Source organism: Ruditapes philippinarum, unplaced genomic scaffold (assembly GCF_026571515.1).
Source record: "Ruditapes philippinarum isolate M1 unplaced genomic scaffold, ASM2657151v2 ctg12038_1_1_1_1, whole genome shotgun sequence".
NCBI classification, from domain to species: domain Eukaryota; kingdom Metazoa; phylum Mollusca; class Bivalvia; order Venerida; family Veneridae; genus Ruditapes; species Ruditapes philippinarum.
The window spans coordinates 8,810-27,861 of record NW_026853510.1 but is presented as its reverse complement, the minus strand read 5'-3'; the positions used below and the strand labels follow the sequence as shown (position 1 = coordinate 27,861).

At 32.2% G+C, this 19,052-nt stretch overlaps 1 protein-coding gene and 1 long non-coding RNA gene across 2 annotated transcripts; both read right to left on the bottom strand.

Moving 5' to 3' along the window:
- Positions 1–4,781: 4,781 nt before the first annotated feature.
- LOC132737091 (uncharacterized) lies at positions 4,782–14,382 on the bottom strand. Its single transcript, XM_060724331.1, has 3 exons — positions 14,345–14,382; positions 9,937–10,266; positions 4,782–8,709 (listed from the first exon to the last, which is right to left on the bottom strand). The coding sequence occupies exons 2-3, from the start codon at positions 10,263–10,265 to the stop codon at positions 7,356–7,358; spliced, it is 1,683 nt and encodes a 560-aa protein (XP_060580314.1). The 5' UTR covers position 10,266; positions 14,345–14,382; the 3' UTR covers positions 4,782–7,355.
- On the bottom strand, positions 12,896–13,908 carry LOC132737092 (uncharacterized). Its single transcript, XR_009626679.1, has 2 exons — positions 13,488–13,908; positions 12,896–13,332 (listed from the first exon to the last, which is right to left on the bottom strand). It is a non-coding gene; the product is annotated as an uncharacterized LOC132737092 (long non-coding RNA).
- Positions 14,383–19,052: the final 4,670 nt, after the last annotated feature.

Below are 19,052 nucleotides of genomic sequence, written 5' to 3'. Positions count from 1 at the left end.
TAAGATTTAAATATCATATACCCGGTTTTTTAGTTCTTATTTCTCTGTAAAGGATAATTACTGAGTACCACATATAATCTTGACAAGACAATATCGACATTGCTGGTTTCCTGTCTTCATGAGGAAGTGTACGACATTCCGACATAAAAAGCTCTATGCATGTTTATATATCTCAATGATGATAGCTTTAGATTATATTTGTAAAATATTATTTATATGTATACTCATAAACATTGTTTCAACCAATGCTGAAGGTATTGTTTCATTCCGTGCGAATGAATCATTTTCAAACTACTTATTTCACTACAACTAATTATTCTGGGCAAACTGAATGAGCAAATAAAGTTTGCATACATATTATTGAGCTAATCCAACATCTATTGGAACATTAATCTTAAAAAATGAAGGGGGCACATCCCCCTTCTGGCAACCCCCTGATGTATCTTTTGGATGGGGGATGTTTGTATCATATCTGCCAGTCATAGATATACTTGTAAATAGATAATCCTTTTTATTTCGAGTATTTTTATTATCATATATGAATTTTATTTTAACACGAGCATCGAAATGCACGTATTTGTGTATGAAATAAACATGATTTACCCTTCCCCTCATGAGCATATTGTGAAAAATGGCCGTTTTCATTGTAACGACATGCTCAGTCTTTAATTTCCTGTTACCATGGCAACGAAGGAACAACTCAAATTTGCCAAAACTTTCTATTTTGCTTTGATTTTTTCCATCAATCGATTTCAAAGTGCTGCAACTTCTCAATGAATTGAGGTAGTGAAGGTTTTTCGGCGTTGGTTACACGTTACCTTATCATCGACCTGGGGTCATTTTAAGCCTCTCACATGTCCAAAATTTTCTTGGCAATGAGGGGAACTGCCGCCCCCCTTCAACCCCCCCCCAAAAAAAAGGGGGCACATCCCCCTTCTGACAACCCCCTGATGTATCTTTTGGATGGGGGTGGCGCCGAAAAGTGCTCACTATTTTTAGCAACATTTTCTAACGGAAAACATTGTGTTTTTTGGGCAAAAAAGGACATTTTTTTTCACTATTTCAGGCCCTAAAAGGGGCGAGGTCGAAAGTGCATTGTTTCGCGTATATATGTGGTAAAGGGTTAAGTGATAAAATAGACTGTCGTATATTTTGATAAAATGCTTCATGAATAAAGAAATTTTTTATTTGCTCGATGGGTCGCTAAAAGTGTTACATTTCAGAGGAATTAATGACATAGCCGTCTTAAAAACGGTAACTTTTTTATCGATCCTGGTACCATTTTTGCATTTGAACAGGTTAATCGCCCGTATCAATTTGAATTTTGTGATGTTAACAATGGCATTCGAAAATAATCTAGACCTAGCCGTTAACAGTGTAAACATTTCGTTCCGATCGAATCCATTGCGTGAATCTGACACATTTATATTCAAGCCCAGCCTAATGAACGTATATGTTGCTGAGCTGAGGGTGGGGGTTGCAGCCCATAAAGCCATGACCTGAAATCAACAACTGAATAAGTACCCCCATTAGATAACCCCACAAGTATGTTTTTTCTATAAGACTGATCACATACATATACAAAATTATATTGCATAATCCTTTCTACTGATATTGATTCTTTTTTTGAGAGGGGCAGTTTTATATATTTTAGTGCTTGATACGTATTTTTATGTTCGAAAAAGGAAACCCGTTGTATGGTCATCGCGGTTTCTGTACAGAAAATTTCGATGAGCAGCTCGCATAATAGAATTCTCGCCCCCTTAACAATTCACAATTGCTTATACATTCGTTTAAATTGTGTATATACAATGTCAGATGACCAAACATGATCCAAAAGCTCAGACACTGAACTTTGTTTAGCCTAAACACTGAATAATGGAAATCATCGAAAGCTAACAGTAATCACGCCATGCGAGCGATAAATCATTTAAGGTACGTTTACCAAAATCCATCAGTGATCTTCGGTGTATAAATGGAAGTAGGGAATAAAAAATAGTCGATTTTGAACGACTTTTACAAAAAAAAGTAATACAAAAATGAATTTAACCGTAAATTTGTATAGAGCATGGAGAAAGGTAGCTTATACATAAAGTTTTATGACGTTAACATTTTAGCATTCCAAAACATTACGATAAATGGCTTGAGCAAGTTCAATAGTTATCACTCAATGAAAGAATTATAGTCACTACGCAAATTTGAATGAAATAATGCAAAATGGCATATTTCAAATATCCTAAAGCAAGACGAAATTAAGCGTAATGCAAGTTCCAATGTCATCGAGCAAGATAGAATAAATGCATTCATTATGTTCCATACCATGACGTGTTTTTCGGATCATTTGATAATGAAAATGGACACTATTTGAGCGATGGAGATAACACTGGCATTCAAGTTAAATGGCAGATATTTTAATTTTTAATAAAATTATTTGAGTGTCTGAATGCAACAAAAACGCCCCAAAATGAATTGGAAAACACTATTTTATATCTTCATTTCTGAAAGGAGGCCCGTACCCCAGCAAATAGAAGGGGGAATCTCTACGTGTCTATCTGTTCCCACTGGCAGCTACGCAACTGGACGCGTGCGTCGGCAACTAAAATTCCTATGCGCCTCAATCTCTTGACCCTCGGAATATTGCGCCAAATACCACAGTAATCATCTATGAAAAACAAAACAGATTGACTTTTGATGTCAACAAAAGCAGAGGGTATAATTACTAATGAATTTACTGCTAATATGATTTGCTCTCTAGTCACGTGGGTTTAACTCAGTGTAGACTTGTATCTTTGATACGAGTTTGATAGAGTGCTTTAACATGTAAACATATGCTCTAGTACTTAGAATAAATATGTTCTGTATTCAATAGTGTTATGGTAATACCTGACCATCGGTCATTAAGATAATAATACATTTCCTGATAATTTAATTTGTGCATTTGTGTCAACATAATTAATACCATAGAGATAAAATAGCATCAAGGAATAAATATATCATGCAAAATATAAAAAACAATGGGACATTTTGAGTAACAAAACACGTGCAAGACAATATTCCATGTGCATAAAATTCTGCAAAAAAATCGAAGAATCGAACGTTACCTCTGTTCAAAAAGATATATGCGAAGTGTGTGCCTTACCTGGGGAATTTCTACTGCTTTGCTAATGATTTGTATGTTTCATTAGCTCGACTATATAGCTATACGAAGAGCTGTCCTACTTGCCCTGTCCAGATTTCAGATCAAAGTTTTGATGCAGTTAAAGAATTTTTCACTATAAAATTTTTCCTTTCTTAAGGTATCAACTTCAAACTTCAAATATATGTTCCGTATCATTAACCACATCTTATGTGACAAGGTTCATAACTCTAGCACCAATATTACAAAAATATCACCCCATTAACGTAGATTGTTTTACTTGAAAAATGATATTTTTAATATAATTTATTTAGTTTTAAAGGTGTCTACCTCAAACTTCAAATACATATTCCTTATCATCAAGCACATCTTATGTGACAAGGGTCATAACTCTTGAAGCAATATTTTCAGATTGATTATCTCCCATTGAACTTAGAATTTTCTGTAAGAAATATTATAACTTTTTTACTCTTTAAGGTATCTACTTCAAACTTCAAATATGCATTTTGTATCATTACACACATGTTATGTGGCAAGGTCGATGACTCTCGTGTGACTTTTTCCAGAATTATTCCCCCTTGAACTTGGAATTTATGTTAAAAACTATAACTTCCTGTCATAAGAAGAAAAATATTTATATCATAATTGATTTTTCTTTTACAGTTTTGTACGTCCAATATCCTGTGACAGTTCTTGTTTCTGTTATGAAATAGTTATAGTATATAAAACGAGTTAGTTGCGAGTATATAACACTGGTAGGGGCGACATCGAGTGGTGTTGTTGTTAAAAAATGTCGAGGCCGTAAGTTACTAACGAGTTTCATATATTATAACTGTTTTATCACAATGTAATAGAAATCATGAAACAGAAAAAATAAAATAACAGCATATGCACTTTTCTCTCGTGTGCCTTTTCATTTTTGTTTCAAATGGAACCTTCAGATAAAATGATCCAATACCAGCTAATGATGTTGAAAGCTACATTGCGGATTACCATGTGACCAAAATCGTACATTGGGCTCATAATAATTATGTTGGCATAGACGCTCGGTAAAAATGGTAAATACGAGGTAAGCATACAGTTAACGTTAAATTTATATGTTAATCTAGACCGCACGGAACACGTGTTTAAAAACATACTGTTCTGTTGTTAGTTGCTTTGGAGCTCTCTCTGTTTAGGCCTGAAAGTCGAAAAGTTGTTTTTGGTGTTGAGTACAATTGGGTAACAGGTACTTTAAGTGAATGAAATGCATTTTGAGGCGCAAAATTGGCCATAACATCTTGCACACAATTGTAAGTTATCTGTCAAAACAATTTCCATCCTATGTAAAGTTGCATAACGAAGTCGCACATCGTTTTATTCAATGAGTAAATGGTAGAACCAAATTTAATGAGTACAATGATTGAACGATTTTATTGCCTGTCCAATATCGTCCATTTTTTTTCCATTTAATTATACTTTTTCTCGCTTCCTGTTCCTAAAGTCATACAAATATAATAATAAAATACAGTATTTGAAAGAGAAAAGTAAGAAGAAGTAGCAAATTGAATGAATTCGGGTTGCTTGTTATACATTCTCATCATAATAGTATTCTGCTTTGATAACACACGTGTATACCAACAAATATTTACAATAAAAAAATGTACAGTATATAGAATTTATTTCACCAGCAAAACATCAGTTTTAATTACATACATAAAATGTCATACCATTTTGTCAATTCATTTGGAAATAAAGTCAGTTATTGTTGTTGTTTTTTTGTTGTTGTTTTATTTTCAGACGCAGAAAAATTGTTCCTTTAAATGGTTAGAATGTTAACTTTATTTCCAAATTAAACATGTAACTTTGTCTAGTGGACCTCTACAAAAATGAATAAATCATGCCCCTGGAGTAAAAAGAATTATATTGCACATTGTGCATTACTAAATTGTTATACTTAAAAGATACATGTTCTCCTTAGAATACACAAGACAAAGACTTTTGATATTGGACAAATGCATTGCTTAGTGAAACTCTTTCAGTTCTATAAGTGCCTATTTGTCTGAAGTTTCAATCTTCAAATTTAAACTGCTTGTACACTTTGTATGTAAGTATCGGTGACCTTGAATGTGAACTTTTCACCTGTTTCTACATCAAAGAAATTATAACTTTTTCTAACAATGGCATTTAGGTGAGCGATTAATGTCTTGTTTGTTTTCATCTTAACCGCCGTTCTAGTTAAATTCGAAGGTCACTCAAATGCTGTTCCGAAGTACAATTCATATTGCCATATACATGTATATTAGAGAAATCCGCTTGTTTTAACTATCTATTTTGTTTAAAAAATGTTTCGACATATTAATATGGATTGAAGCTTAAAATATTTCACTATACAAAAACAATGTAAACAGATATGATATATTATACAAATATGGACTTTTTAGCTGTTGAATATGATATGTGATATATATGTACTGAAAAAAATTAATATTGACCGAGGCGATAGCCGAGGTCAATATTAATTTTTCAGTACATATCACATCATCGCCTCGGTCAATATTAATTTTTTCAGTACATATCACATCATATTCAACAGCTAAAATGTACATATCTGTTTTATTATATAATCTATAAATAGCTTTTATATGGCTTATCACATCTGCCATTGCATACGACGGAAATCATTATTTTTCAGCTTGTCTACTGTTTCCATAATTTGGCCCTTTCCATTGGCATGCTAATCCCTATTTTTCTTAAAAATGAAAAACGGTAACTTGACTCTTATGTACACCCAACTCAACGTTTTTTCAGAATAATAACAACAAACTTGGCGTGACGTCACGTCAAAGTATCGCGTCTTTTAGGGATTTCCAGAAAATCTATTTTTAGGAAAAAACAGGTGAATATACTCTGATATTGACCTGTTATTTTTTACAAAAAGTTGCTTGTTAGCCAATCAGGGAAAGGCATTTCAAAGCTATTTATAGATTATATAATAAAGAGATTTATTTTTATTCGTAACTTGAAATGAAGAAGGAATTTAAATTAGGCGTGTATAATACACCTTTATGTCATTTTTCAAATTCGTGAAATTCAAATGCCTCAACGACACAGTGGATATCTCTGTTGCTAGTTTAGTGATGATCTGCGTTGATTCTCAATCACGGCTCTTTTTTATGATTTCTTTTATTTGAAGAAAGTTCACAGTTTGTTTGGGCAGTAAAACGATCATATACATAACGATTCTTTATCAAGGAAATAATGAAAACAAAAGTAATTAAGGAGTAACTCCTATATACCACTTCAATCAGCATATAACCATTTATACATAATACATAGGTATGCCCTACTTTTCATAGTTCATACGTTAATTGTAATTATGTCATTTGTAAAATTCAAAATAGTATGATTTCACTAAAGTCTTATTCTTGTCGGATTCTTACGAGTAGGTACAAGTATTTTTCTTGGAATTTAAAAATTGGCAACTTAGTTTATAGCATGTAAGTAACATTTGTGAACTTTACAGCATGTATAAATTGTTGTATTCCTTTTGTGAATATAAACGAAAATAAAAGTAATGGTCCGACATTTTGAACAGATTAACATAATAATGTATCTTAACATCATGATTATTACATTTTACTAACATTCATCAACAAAAATCCGAATATGCACATGTGAAATTTGATACATGTAATATGTTCATTTAAAGCCTGAAACGTTTAAGAATAATAAAAGTTCATTTGCATCATCTTCTAATATTTCTCAAAATCTATCCCTTACAGAGTTCTAATTTTTAATTTAATTGCAACAAATGACACAATTTTAGCAAGATTTTATATTATATTATGTATAACTGACAGGCATTATATCTTGTTTATAGAAGAATGATATAATTGTGTTACAAAGATTGTTCTACAAAAATTTAAAATATATTTTTAATTATTGTTTCTATTTTCTAAACAGCATTTAGGACTAACGCATGTGCGTCGAAAGACTAAAACAATGTCGCATGCAAATAACATTTTATATAATTCACATATTGATTTTATGACACGAGTTTTTCAGTTGATTGAAAACATCAATATAAACCAAGTACTAAACAATATTGATAGTTATTTCGCATCTATAGCCAATAAATACATTAGATTTATTTCTGAAAATTGTAAAACATCACAATTCAGCATAAACTTATTTTAAGGAATTTACCGGTTAGAAGTTGAAAGTTTTGCGATCTATCTTAAGCAAATTCAATTACAAATAGGGTGTCTTTGATGTAAAATCCAACAATTAACCTTTTTTTTGTCCCGTCAAAGCACATATTGACTGGTTTTTTCAAGCCAGAGTCTTTCCCAATCAGTTCTCCGAGACAATTACCATCACTGTCGAACATAACGATGTTGTTAGATTGATATCCACATATGAATACCGTTCCATCATCAGCTACACATACACCTACGGTACACTTCAATCTACTGTCTCTCAGCTCTCTAATGACCACACCATTCTTGTTAAGACAAACAGCTCCATCAGAGCAATCTGTCACGATCACTGTATCAGAAGTGACTGACATCTGCTGAACATTGGATTTAAATATAGACTTCCCGTTTTGATCGTTGACGATAGATTTAACAAGCTTTGATGATGTACTGTATACGTTAACACCATTTGAGGCTGATGACCATAGATCACCACAACACATTGTTAATCCAAACTGATTACCGTTTTCTATATCTATAGTCCTTCCTTTGGACAGAGGTGGGCCAACAGAAAAGAGTTGTATTTTATTGTTGTCTAATTTCACAGCCACTTCACTGTTACTGACACAACATATACCTGAAGGACAAGCATAAAAATCATATATGTTTTCTACACTATTATTAATGTTGAGTCTTTTCACTTTGTTATTGTTACAATCAGTCAGAAGTATCTTACCATCAGGAAGTCTGCAGATATCAGATATGTAACATTCCATATTGTCATTACTCAGCTTCACATTGACCTCTTTCGTTGACTTTATTTTGTATTGCCTCTGTTTCACAATCTGCTCATCCACAATTCCGGTTGTTACATCACCTAAAGATTTTATTTTTTTATTGACGTCCGTCAGCTCTCTATTTACAGTAAACTCGATAAATGTTGTACCTTCTGTCGCACCTTTTGTAATTAAAGTTTTTGCATCTTTGACAATCTTTTTCATCAACTTCATCCTGACAAATTGTTGCTCTATATTCAGACTATCAATCAATTGCAGTTGCTCCGTAGTTTGCTTCAACACTTTATCTGTTCGACCTGATATACTGTGAGAAGAAACGAGTTCCTCCTTCAGTGTAGAATATTTATCATTCAAACATTTTGCTGTCTCTCTTTTTAATTTTCTAATATGTTCTATAAGTTTTGTCTCTGTATCATCTAGTTTTTCTTCAATAACTTCTTTCTGTTTATCTATTACGGTTAAATTCTGTTTCTGTTTTACTGTCAGGGATTTTACAGTGTCATGTACATTCTTTGTCTCATCTAATAGGGCTTGAATCTCCGTTTGGGTAACGCTTTGTTTGGACACATCTTCAATCTTGTTTACTCCATCACAAGACCTACAAAATATAATTGTTTGTTCGTGTGTGGATGTTACGTCACACTGACACAGTATAGGTCGTATGATAACGGTTTACGGTGTTAAGTGTAACACGTGATTTTTTCTCTCTCTCAATTTTACTAATTTTTCCTACCAAACAATTGGATTATTTTGGTTTTTTTGTTACAAAGTGAAGCTAAATAGGAGGTCTAATGTCTGAGAATCTCAATCTGACAAAAACCCACAGAAAAAAAGTTAAAACGAGCAGAAAAAGGAAAGCTAGTGCCTCTACCAGACGTGGATATAGACAGCCATTTAAAACCGACTATTAAACATAAAACTATAATAGTTAATTAATTTGATTCCAAAAAGGTAAAGCAGCGAAATGTATAATAAAGAGGTATCATCAAACTTCATCTCAAATACAGGCGCAAAACAAGGTGACCCCAGTTCAAGTCTTTTACTTTTATTTTTTGTAAACGACATAATTCATAACATTAATTGTAATATTGATGGAAATTTCACCGTACATGACCTAAAATTATTGATGCTACTTTTTGCTGATGATACAGCTCTTTTTGCCAATACACCCGATGCATTACAGTCAATATTAAATGATTTGAATTCATACTGCCAAACATGGAATCTGAAAGTTAACACAACTAAAATAATGATATTTGAAGAAGGTAGACATTCAACATTTAACTTCATTTTCAACAGTCAAACGTTAGAAGTCGTAAAAAGCTTTAAATATTTAGGCCTTAATTTCTTTAAAAATGGACACTGGCATAGGACACAAAAGCATCTTGCCCAACATTCATCATTTTCTATGCATAACCTTTTTACAGTATTTAACCAACTAGATCTAAAGATTCAAGATAAATGTAAACTATTTGATACATTAGTAGGATATGTCCTAAATTATAGCGAAGAAATGTTTGGATACTATGATTGTAAAAATATAGAACTTGTACATTGTAAATTTCTTCAAAAGAATTTTTTGTGTCCGTAAATCAATTAATCTAGAGGCAATATATGGAGAAATAGGGAGATATCCAATGGCAATACACCGTAAAATCATAATGTTATTTACTACAGGAGTTGAAACATAATCTGTTAATAGTACAGACTACATTTGACCCGATTCACATATCTAAAATTGAAGGCAAACTTTCATGATATTTATAACCCAAAAAAAAAACCTGAGACTGATTAAAATGTTAGATATGTTTAGTTCAACCATTACCTATGTTCTGTTGCAATGCACATCGTACAATAAACCATATCATGTGTTTTGCAGTACATTTCAATGTCTCGGTCAGCATGGTACTGGCATTTAGTCCTTGCTATATGTAAGCCTCGATTGACGTCATTTTTATCCAGCAGTTTATGTTGCTGTGAAGCCTTGAGTCGACTATGGTATCGTGTACATGTCCTACACAGATATTCTTGACACTCAGGGCAATACTTGTCAGCCTCTTCTCGAATATTGTCTTTGCTGCAAGGTGTACACGTGAATTCAAAATCTGCATCAGAACCATCTTTTAACGATTGAAAATTGCTCCCTTCTGCCATTCTGGAATAAATTATCTTTTTATCTAAGTAAATCTATTCACGGAAAGCATCAGATGAATTATACAATATTTAGTTTTTTATCAAATGGAATGAAAAACCGAAAACCTTAACAATATATCAACTGTATCCACATAAAAAGATATATGTACAATGCGCCCATATCCGTGTTTGAGAGATGTTTAAGTTTTTCTAAATCAGGCATGTAATTTACTATAAATGAGATTCTCTCCCATCCTGTTTGTAAACAATACCTACGATCCTTCTTGGGGCCCACAGATTTTGAAAGAAAATATTTTCACAAATACATATAGATAGAATCATGTTCTTGATAAGTAATGGTACAATAACATAAGAATTATTGTCAAGTACACTCGATAATTTCCTGTACGGGTATTTTAGGAACTTTGGTATGTAAACATATATCATAAACATCTTTGTTTTATCTCATGTTACATTTTATTAGTGATTTTCTTGAGACTAATCTTAAAACAGATTATTTCAATACATTTGACCATTTTGTACAGTATTTTAATGATATCGAACAATAATTTATTTATAAATAAGAATACTAAAGATAAATACTTACCTTTGCCTGCTTTCGTTTTTAAAATTTTACTCAGTCCTTATTTATGTGCAATCACCTGATCGTGATACGTGTAAACGGTAATGAGACACTAATTTTTTTAATTTCTTATATCTAATTTTTCCCCTTATAAATAACATTAATAAGCACCAAACATACTATTATACATTTTGTTTTTCTTTTCTTTTAGTGTCCTCAAGGATAGCATAGCATTATTAAATAATATATACGCATAATATTCCGAATAACATTATTACATAGAATTAATTCTGATACATGTTTCATTGACTGTCTGTTTTATTACATATTATTTCAACTTACAAGAAAAACAATAAAAGTGGAACAAACAATCAACACAGGATAAGTTTTAAAGTTTATTTAATGATGCTAACCGACGTTTCGACTCTTACGAGTCTTCATCAGGGTTATAAAAAAAACTTGTTGAATAAAACTTCTAAACATACTGAGAAGAGACTTTATTCTATTTCTCTATTTCAAAATAAATACTTTAAGTTATTTTTAAAGTTTATAACGTTAAAAATCAAATCTACATAAGCAAAAATTTGATATATCACACTCCAATATATGGATGCAAAATTATATTAAGTTTATAACTTACTGTAGTACTCTTGAAATAATTTTCTCAATTAATATGTACATTCCACAGGAACTTGAAATTCTGTCAATATTAACAATAATATAAAAAAAATACCCCCTAACTATTCTTTTTATACTATGTTTTATTCATATTATCGTTAATATTGATAGAATGTCAAGTTCCTGTGGTACAATCATAGTTATTGACCTACTGTAGAGGCTAGAGTGTATGCAGTATATAGACCCTTCTTAATATTACCTCATACATATTCATAGATTTCTCAGAACGAGGCTAACAGGGCAAGCTCCAGTATCTGCTCTATGTAAACTTATCACGAATATATGGCCGAAAGATTTAGAGATCTTGATTTAGTACTAATAGTACTACATACTTGTTGAATGTTATATTTAACATTACAAAAATCTCTTCTGGAGATAAATGGTTTATTTTACGCTATATAAGGTGAAGGATACACATGTATTCAAGACCTGAAAAGTGAATTAATGTTTATGATAATTCTAATTAATTCCTAATATTCTGTGACAAGTATGCATATCAGGTTAACTCTTTGCAACTTATACAGACATTATCTGTGTTATGAGTATTTTATTGCTTATCTAAACACATGTTGGTCAAGAATGTATAGGGCAATTAACTGATAATAGATGTAAACAGTTGGATGCTGAATTCAGTAACATACTTCCCCTAAATTTATAGCCATTGAAATAAAAAAAAATAAGTTTTATTCATTTTGTATTTGAAAATCAAAAATTCTGGATGACTGTCTAGTAACTGGTTAACTTTACAGACAACCTTACCAAATCAAAATAACAATTTTGTTTAGACATGACACCACACCCCCGTCTTATACATTTCAATGGATTTTCAGTATCTTAACACACGATGTTGTTTACAGCATTGGAAACATACATTTCATGCTAAGTAACGGATGTAAAACTTATATATTATCAACTGTTTTAACTAATTACAGTATTAAATACTTAGTATTTAACAAATTACAATCATTTAATTGCAAATATCAGTCAAATCTGAGGTATCATTAGCTTATTGCACTTGTCCAGTTGGTCCGACTTGATAATGTGGTCACATTGTTGAACCCTGTACTTGCTGATATATAACAAATCATTGGGGTACACAGCACTTCCAGAGCATGTTGCCTGGATTTAACAACCCCAGACATTTCATTTACTTAGGGGACTAAACATTTGCAGAATACATGTGCAGGACCTTGCAGTCGGAGGGTATTAGGAAAGACAGCATCTAGCTTCAGCACTTCTTTTAGCATTCACTCAACAGTATATAATGCAATAAGAGGACAAAATATTAAATGTTATTACCGTGTTGACATATTCCCTACAGCTGTACCATATATGTTACAAAGCACAATGTTAAAAACAAAGTAATGTTAAAAACAAAGTAATGCGATGATTTCTTTTTAATTATTTTATTTGAATTAAGACACAAAAGACTAAACAAATGGTCCTTTAAAATATGCTAAAAATACATTTTGTCAGCTTGCAACATCTATCTCTTTCTATCAGTCAAGCTGTTTGTTTTGCTTGCTTCATAATAAAAGCTCTTAATGTTTTTGCTGATGTTTTAAACATTGAAAACTGTAATGAATATACATATGTTGAATATCCAAAATAAACAAGATATGCAGCTGTTTTCATTTAAAAATTTGTTTGTATCAAAAGTTCAATATCACATTTTATTTTCTTCCTCAGTTTTCTGTAATTCTTCTTTGAACTGTTTGATAGTTTCTTTTTCATCTGTTCTGCAACTGCCATAAAGAGATATTACAACTTAAGGCGATTCAAATAGCAGTTGTCAATTTGTGTTCATTACTGTTACCAATGGAATTCCTGAAAAATATATATACATTTAATTATGCAGTGGTAACAAGAATTATGACATTTCTAGAATATATCAATTTATATTGTAATTGCATTTATAGTATTTTTTACTGTAGCTGAACTTTATTTCTGTGTAAAAATGAAAATTAAGTCTTGTGATCTACCTTTCATCTGGCAAAATTCTTCTTTAGTGTCCATCTTACTGGTCTGTTCATTACTTCTCCATTTGAACCAAGAGGGTACGTCTATTCTCTTCTGACATATATGAATTTGTGTCCATGATTGTTAATCTTATTGTGTGAAATGCTTCAAAACAAGCACTATTGTCTTGTCATATATTGATCTGAAATGGTAAACAAAATAACTGTTATTGTTTTTTAGTATAAAAACGGTATTGATTTAGATTAATCATAAGTGTGATATTTAAATGAAATTAATGAACAAAACATTTTATTATGTTAATAATTAAATGAAACATTTAAAACAATGAGAAATCAGATTAATTAATGTAAGTAGTAATACATCTAAAGTAGCTTAGTTTAAAAAAGAAAAGAACAATGAAATTTTACCTCGGAATGTTCTCATTCATCCCCATCTTATTTCCACAATCCTTCCTTTATTTAACTCACATCCTTAGGTTTTTTATGAAAATTAACCGTATAATCATATTTAGAATTGGAATAACAGAGTGGAACACAACAATAAAAATTATATTTTCCCTGGTAAGTTTAACACACTTGGGCTTATCAGGTCAGACATTACTTGTTTACATTCATGCCCTGTTAGCCTCTCTCTGGTGATGGAATGTAAAGTATGCATATATTTTGAGAAAGGCCTATTATGCAGTATATAACAAATAAACCACACATTTATGAAATAAACAGATCAGAATTTGTCTATATATAACACGTATTTACAAAAGCACACTGAAGTGTCGTCTGCTTTGCTATAATCTTTATTCGGTGTGGAGCAGAAAATATAAAACCTGAAACAAATCAACAAAAATACATACAGTACATACCTTCTGGTTAAACATCGTAAAACGCCTTCAACAGTCAAGGTTATTAGAGAAGTCAAACGCCACTAAATTGTTTCCTTCTTTATTTTTATGTAAAACCGACTTTAAAATCGACTTTGATAAATGATGGGCATTTGAGATTCATTTTAGGAAATAAAATATCCTACACTATTAACTAGATGATAAGGAGAATTTGAAATGTTTATATATAATCAAACGAAAAGTCGGCACGCCGCAGCCGGGACTCAAAATTGTATTTTTTACAATTAAAACAAAACTTAAAATATGGAAACAATAAATAATATTGCTTTCCTTGTTCATGAAATTATTTAAAGCTTATATAAAAAGAGAAAATAGATAACAAAGTGTGATTAAGACACAGCTAAAATATATGCAAAACTGCTTTGAATATAATTTGTATTTTGGGCTGGAGGCCTTAATTCAAAACAATTGTTGTTGTTTGTTGAATCTGAATGTTATTATAAGTTGTCAAGATGTTTAATTGATTTTCTGGAAATAAAAATCTCTTGCAATAAAACTTCATGTTACAAAGGAAGTTACTGAATCAAAATTTATTATGTTATATGTTTGCCCTGTAAAATGATTTACACCTATTTTTGTTATCTCAAATCTCCTGACTGCGTTAAGGATACATCAAATAACATAAGTTTCTAGATAAATGTCAGGTTCCTTCTTTATATTCTCCTGTTATAAATAATCATTGTATATATAAAGGTTCTTTTAATTAAATGAAATATAGCGATTATATATGTCACTTTAATACTGCGTTGCTATTAAATGTTGCATGAAATTTACTAAATTATGAAACAAATCCATTATAATACTTACATTTTCTTGTTTTGTGTGTAAACTCTTATTAGCCGTTGTTAAATCATCATAGTGTTAATGGTAACCACACACACTTATTTAATTAAAAACCTGTTAGTGAAATAAGCAATATTTGCACCAATTTATTATCCAATCAGAGAGGCCAATTTTTCAACATGATTGACAGCAATATACATCTTTTAGCGCTAGAAATGTGTCAAGACTTCTAAAAACATTACAGATGTGCGCACATAACAAACTGTAAGCAAGTTATTAAATTATATCTGTCAAAAAGCGTTATGGTTCTTAGGTACGGCATTTTCTAAAATGTGACCTGTCTATTTATTAAATTTCAAGGTCAGTTCTCTAATACTTTTTTTAATTATGCCCCAGACAAAAATTAAGTATGAAAGTTTACAAAGGACAATTTATTAAGTATATGTTAGTGTTCATCCGTGCTGTTCTGCAGAAATTAGAAAGTTCGACGGGAGCGATAGCGACAGGAGAATGTTTATAATTTCTGTAAAACAGCTACGGGTCAATACTATCATACTTTTCACTGACCATAGCTTTCGCAGAAGCGGTGTGTCAATCGCAGCGGCAGTGGAGTATTCATCGCAGAAGCGTTGGATCAAATATGGCCGTTTGCTGTTGTCGATAAGTTAAATTTATAAATTTTATTTTATCTTTTGCTGGAAACACTTTGTGAGACTGGAGCCCACGTATGTGTTCTTTAAACTTGTTACACGCACACGGTGCAATTCATTGCCGTTTACATGGTTTATGCAAACAATTCTGTACAGTTTTACGAGGGAACGCCACTTTTGCCTAATTTTGGTTAAAACACGTACAAATGTGTGCAAAACGACCCAATATTACAACGGCATCACATCGTATGAATGATACTTTCACAAACAAAATAACCATATTTTTGGAAATTTTGGAAATTATTATTGGCCGTTAATTAAATAAATGATCATGATGTTTCATGCTAAATATCTTAGCTCCAGCTCTTACGGGTTTTTTTTTCAAATATTTTTTACTATACTGGGATCCTACATATTTACCGGACAATCAGTTTACCGGACAAAAGCTATTACTGCTGAAAAGTGCTTTATTTTTTGCTTCGATTAAATAATCATACAGTCTGAATCGTACACACACTTTCTATTTCAAAGTAAATAACAACAAAATCACTCTCCGATAAATATTGTTGATTCAGTTCTTTATCTACTAACATGCCCTTTTGTTTACTAGTTATTTCAATGACCTGGTCATGCGGGGGAATAATCTGTTCTGCGCAGGCCCGATTATGGAGAACCTTAATGGTTTTTTTTTAGATAGGTTTTACTTTTAATTCTTTTCAACGTTACCCCAAGAGACAATCATAACATAATTTAATGATGAAAAGTTATTTTGAATTTAGTCTAAACAGTAACACGTTGTTGTCTTTTACAAAGAAGTGCAAATTAAAAACATATAAGGAAACGGGTTATAGCCATGGGAGGAAATTTTACATGAAATGTAGATAAAATATATTTTATGACTTTTGTAACATGCTACATGATGATCAAAGGAAACTGTATGACAAAGAACAGAATATCTTAACATTGCCATACAATGGTCGTAGTTTCCTTGCTGATTATTTAAAGATTAATTTCAATTCACGACAAAATTTTTTGAAACACAATATCCGGTAAATTGAGTTGTTTACACGATTTTTTTCCTCTTATAATGCCCTACTTTAAAGACATATTTCTAAGGTCAAATGTTTAACTTCATGTTTGATAACGGAATGTTTACTTGCATTAAGGAACCCAAAATTATTTGGGTAAAATTCCATTCTTTTTTATTATTTTAAATAAAAGTTACAGATAAAAAACTTCATATTTTGTCCGGTAATATGTAGGATCCCAGTATACATAGAGGGAAAAAACAATGACCCCCCCCCCCCCCCCCTGGGGCTACATTTAAACTCAAACATAGATAGTGGACTCAATTTTGAAGATTTCACAATAAAATTATTTCTGTATGCTGACGACATGGTTGTAATGGCAGATAATATCGATGACCTGTAACGGAGCTTGGATAATTTAAAGTCTTATTGGGATAAATGGGGATTAATTGTCAACACGGAACAAACAAAAGTGATGGTTTTTAGAAAGCGAGGTGGTTTGCAATTAAACGAACAATGGACATATGGTGATACTCAACTTGAAATAGTAAAAAAAACGTCAATTACCTTGGCGTAGAATTTGACTCTAACGGACTTTTTCATTACAATGTCCAGTTACTTGTTGTGAAAGCGTTAAAGGAAATGAACACACTCAAGAATTTCATTTAACACCTAAGACTATGTTACATCTATTTGACGCTCTTGTTGGGTCGTCAGTACTTAATTATCGACACAGTATAGGTCATATGGCGAGGTTCCAGCTTTACTGGTGGAGGAATACCTCAGGTGCCCTTCAGTGCATTATTTCAGGCACGAACGGGCACCTGAGTAGAACCACCAATGTTCCGTAAGCTAGCTGGATAGCTTCCTCACATGAAAGAATCAAAGTCCCTGTCGGGATTCGAACCCACAGCAGTGAGGGGAAAGTGGTTTGAAGTCAAAGACCTTAACCACTCGGCCACGGACGCCCCAAGAATATTTTGTACTCTTTTTATGCTCCCCGAAAAATTTCGGGGGAGCATATAGTCGGCGCCTTGTCCGTCTGTCCGTCTGTCCGTCCGTCCGTCTGTCCGTCTGTCCGTCCGTTGTCTTGTCCGGAGTATAACTTGAAAACCCTTGGAGATAATTTGTTGAAACTTCATACAGTGGTAGAGGGCATCAAGGGGGAGTGCAGTGTCAAAGAACCATAACTCTATTTTGCCCGGTTTTTGAATTATCTCCCCTTATAGAAAAATCTTGTCCGGGGCATAACTCTAAAACTATTAGAGATATCAACATGAAACTTTGTAGGTGAATAGATCTCAATGGGTAGATGTGCAGTGCATAAGAATAATAACTCTTTTTGTCCTAATTTTGGAGTTATTGCCCTTTGTTAATTTTAATACTTTGAACTTTGTCCGGAACATAACTTGAAAACCCTTGGAGATAATTTGTTGAAACTTCATACAGTGGTAGAGGGCATCGAGGGGGAGTGCAGTGTCAAAGAACCATAACTCTACTTTTCCCAGTTTTTGAATTATATCCCCTTATAGAAAAATCTTGTCCGGGGCATAACTCTAAAACTATAAGAGATATCAACATGAAACTTTGTAGGTGAATAGATCTCAATGCATAGATGTGCATTGCATAAGAACAATAACTCTTTTTATCCTAATTTTGGAGTTATTGCCCTTTGTTTATTTTAATACTTTGACTTTTGTCCGGAACATAACTTGAAAACCCTTGGAGATAATTTGTTGAAACTTCATACAGTGGTAGAGGGCATCGAGGGGGAGTGCAGTGTCAAAGAACCATAACTCTATTTTGCCCGGTTTTTGAATTATCTCCCCTTGTAGAAAAATCTTGTCCGGGGCATAACTCTAAAACTATAAGAGATATCAACATGAAACTTTGTAGGTGAATAGATCTCAATGGATAGATGTGCAGTGCAAAAGAACCATAACTCTGTTAAGCCTTATTTTTTAATAATCTCCACTTTTAGAAAAATCTTGTCCAGGACATAGCTGTAAAACTATAAGAGATATCAACATGAAACTTTGTAGGTAGATAAATTTCAATGGGTAGATGTGCAGTGCACAAGAATCATAACTCTACCTTGCCTAATTCTGGAGTTATTGCCCTTTCTTATTACTTTTTGAATTGTCCAGGACATAACTCGGAAATCATAAGAGGTATCATCAAGAAACTTTGTAAGTTGATAGATCACAT

Coding starts and splice junctions, on each gene's coding strand:
- LOC132737091 (XM_060724331.1), bottom strand. CDS start 10,265: ATGGCAGAAGGGAGCAATTTTCAATCGTTAAAAGATGGTTCTGATGCA. Junction 8,710..9,936: donor TGCATTGCAACAGAACATAG/GTAATGGTTGAA, acceptor TATATTTTGTAG/GTCTTGTGATGGAGTAAACA.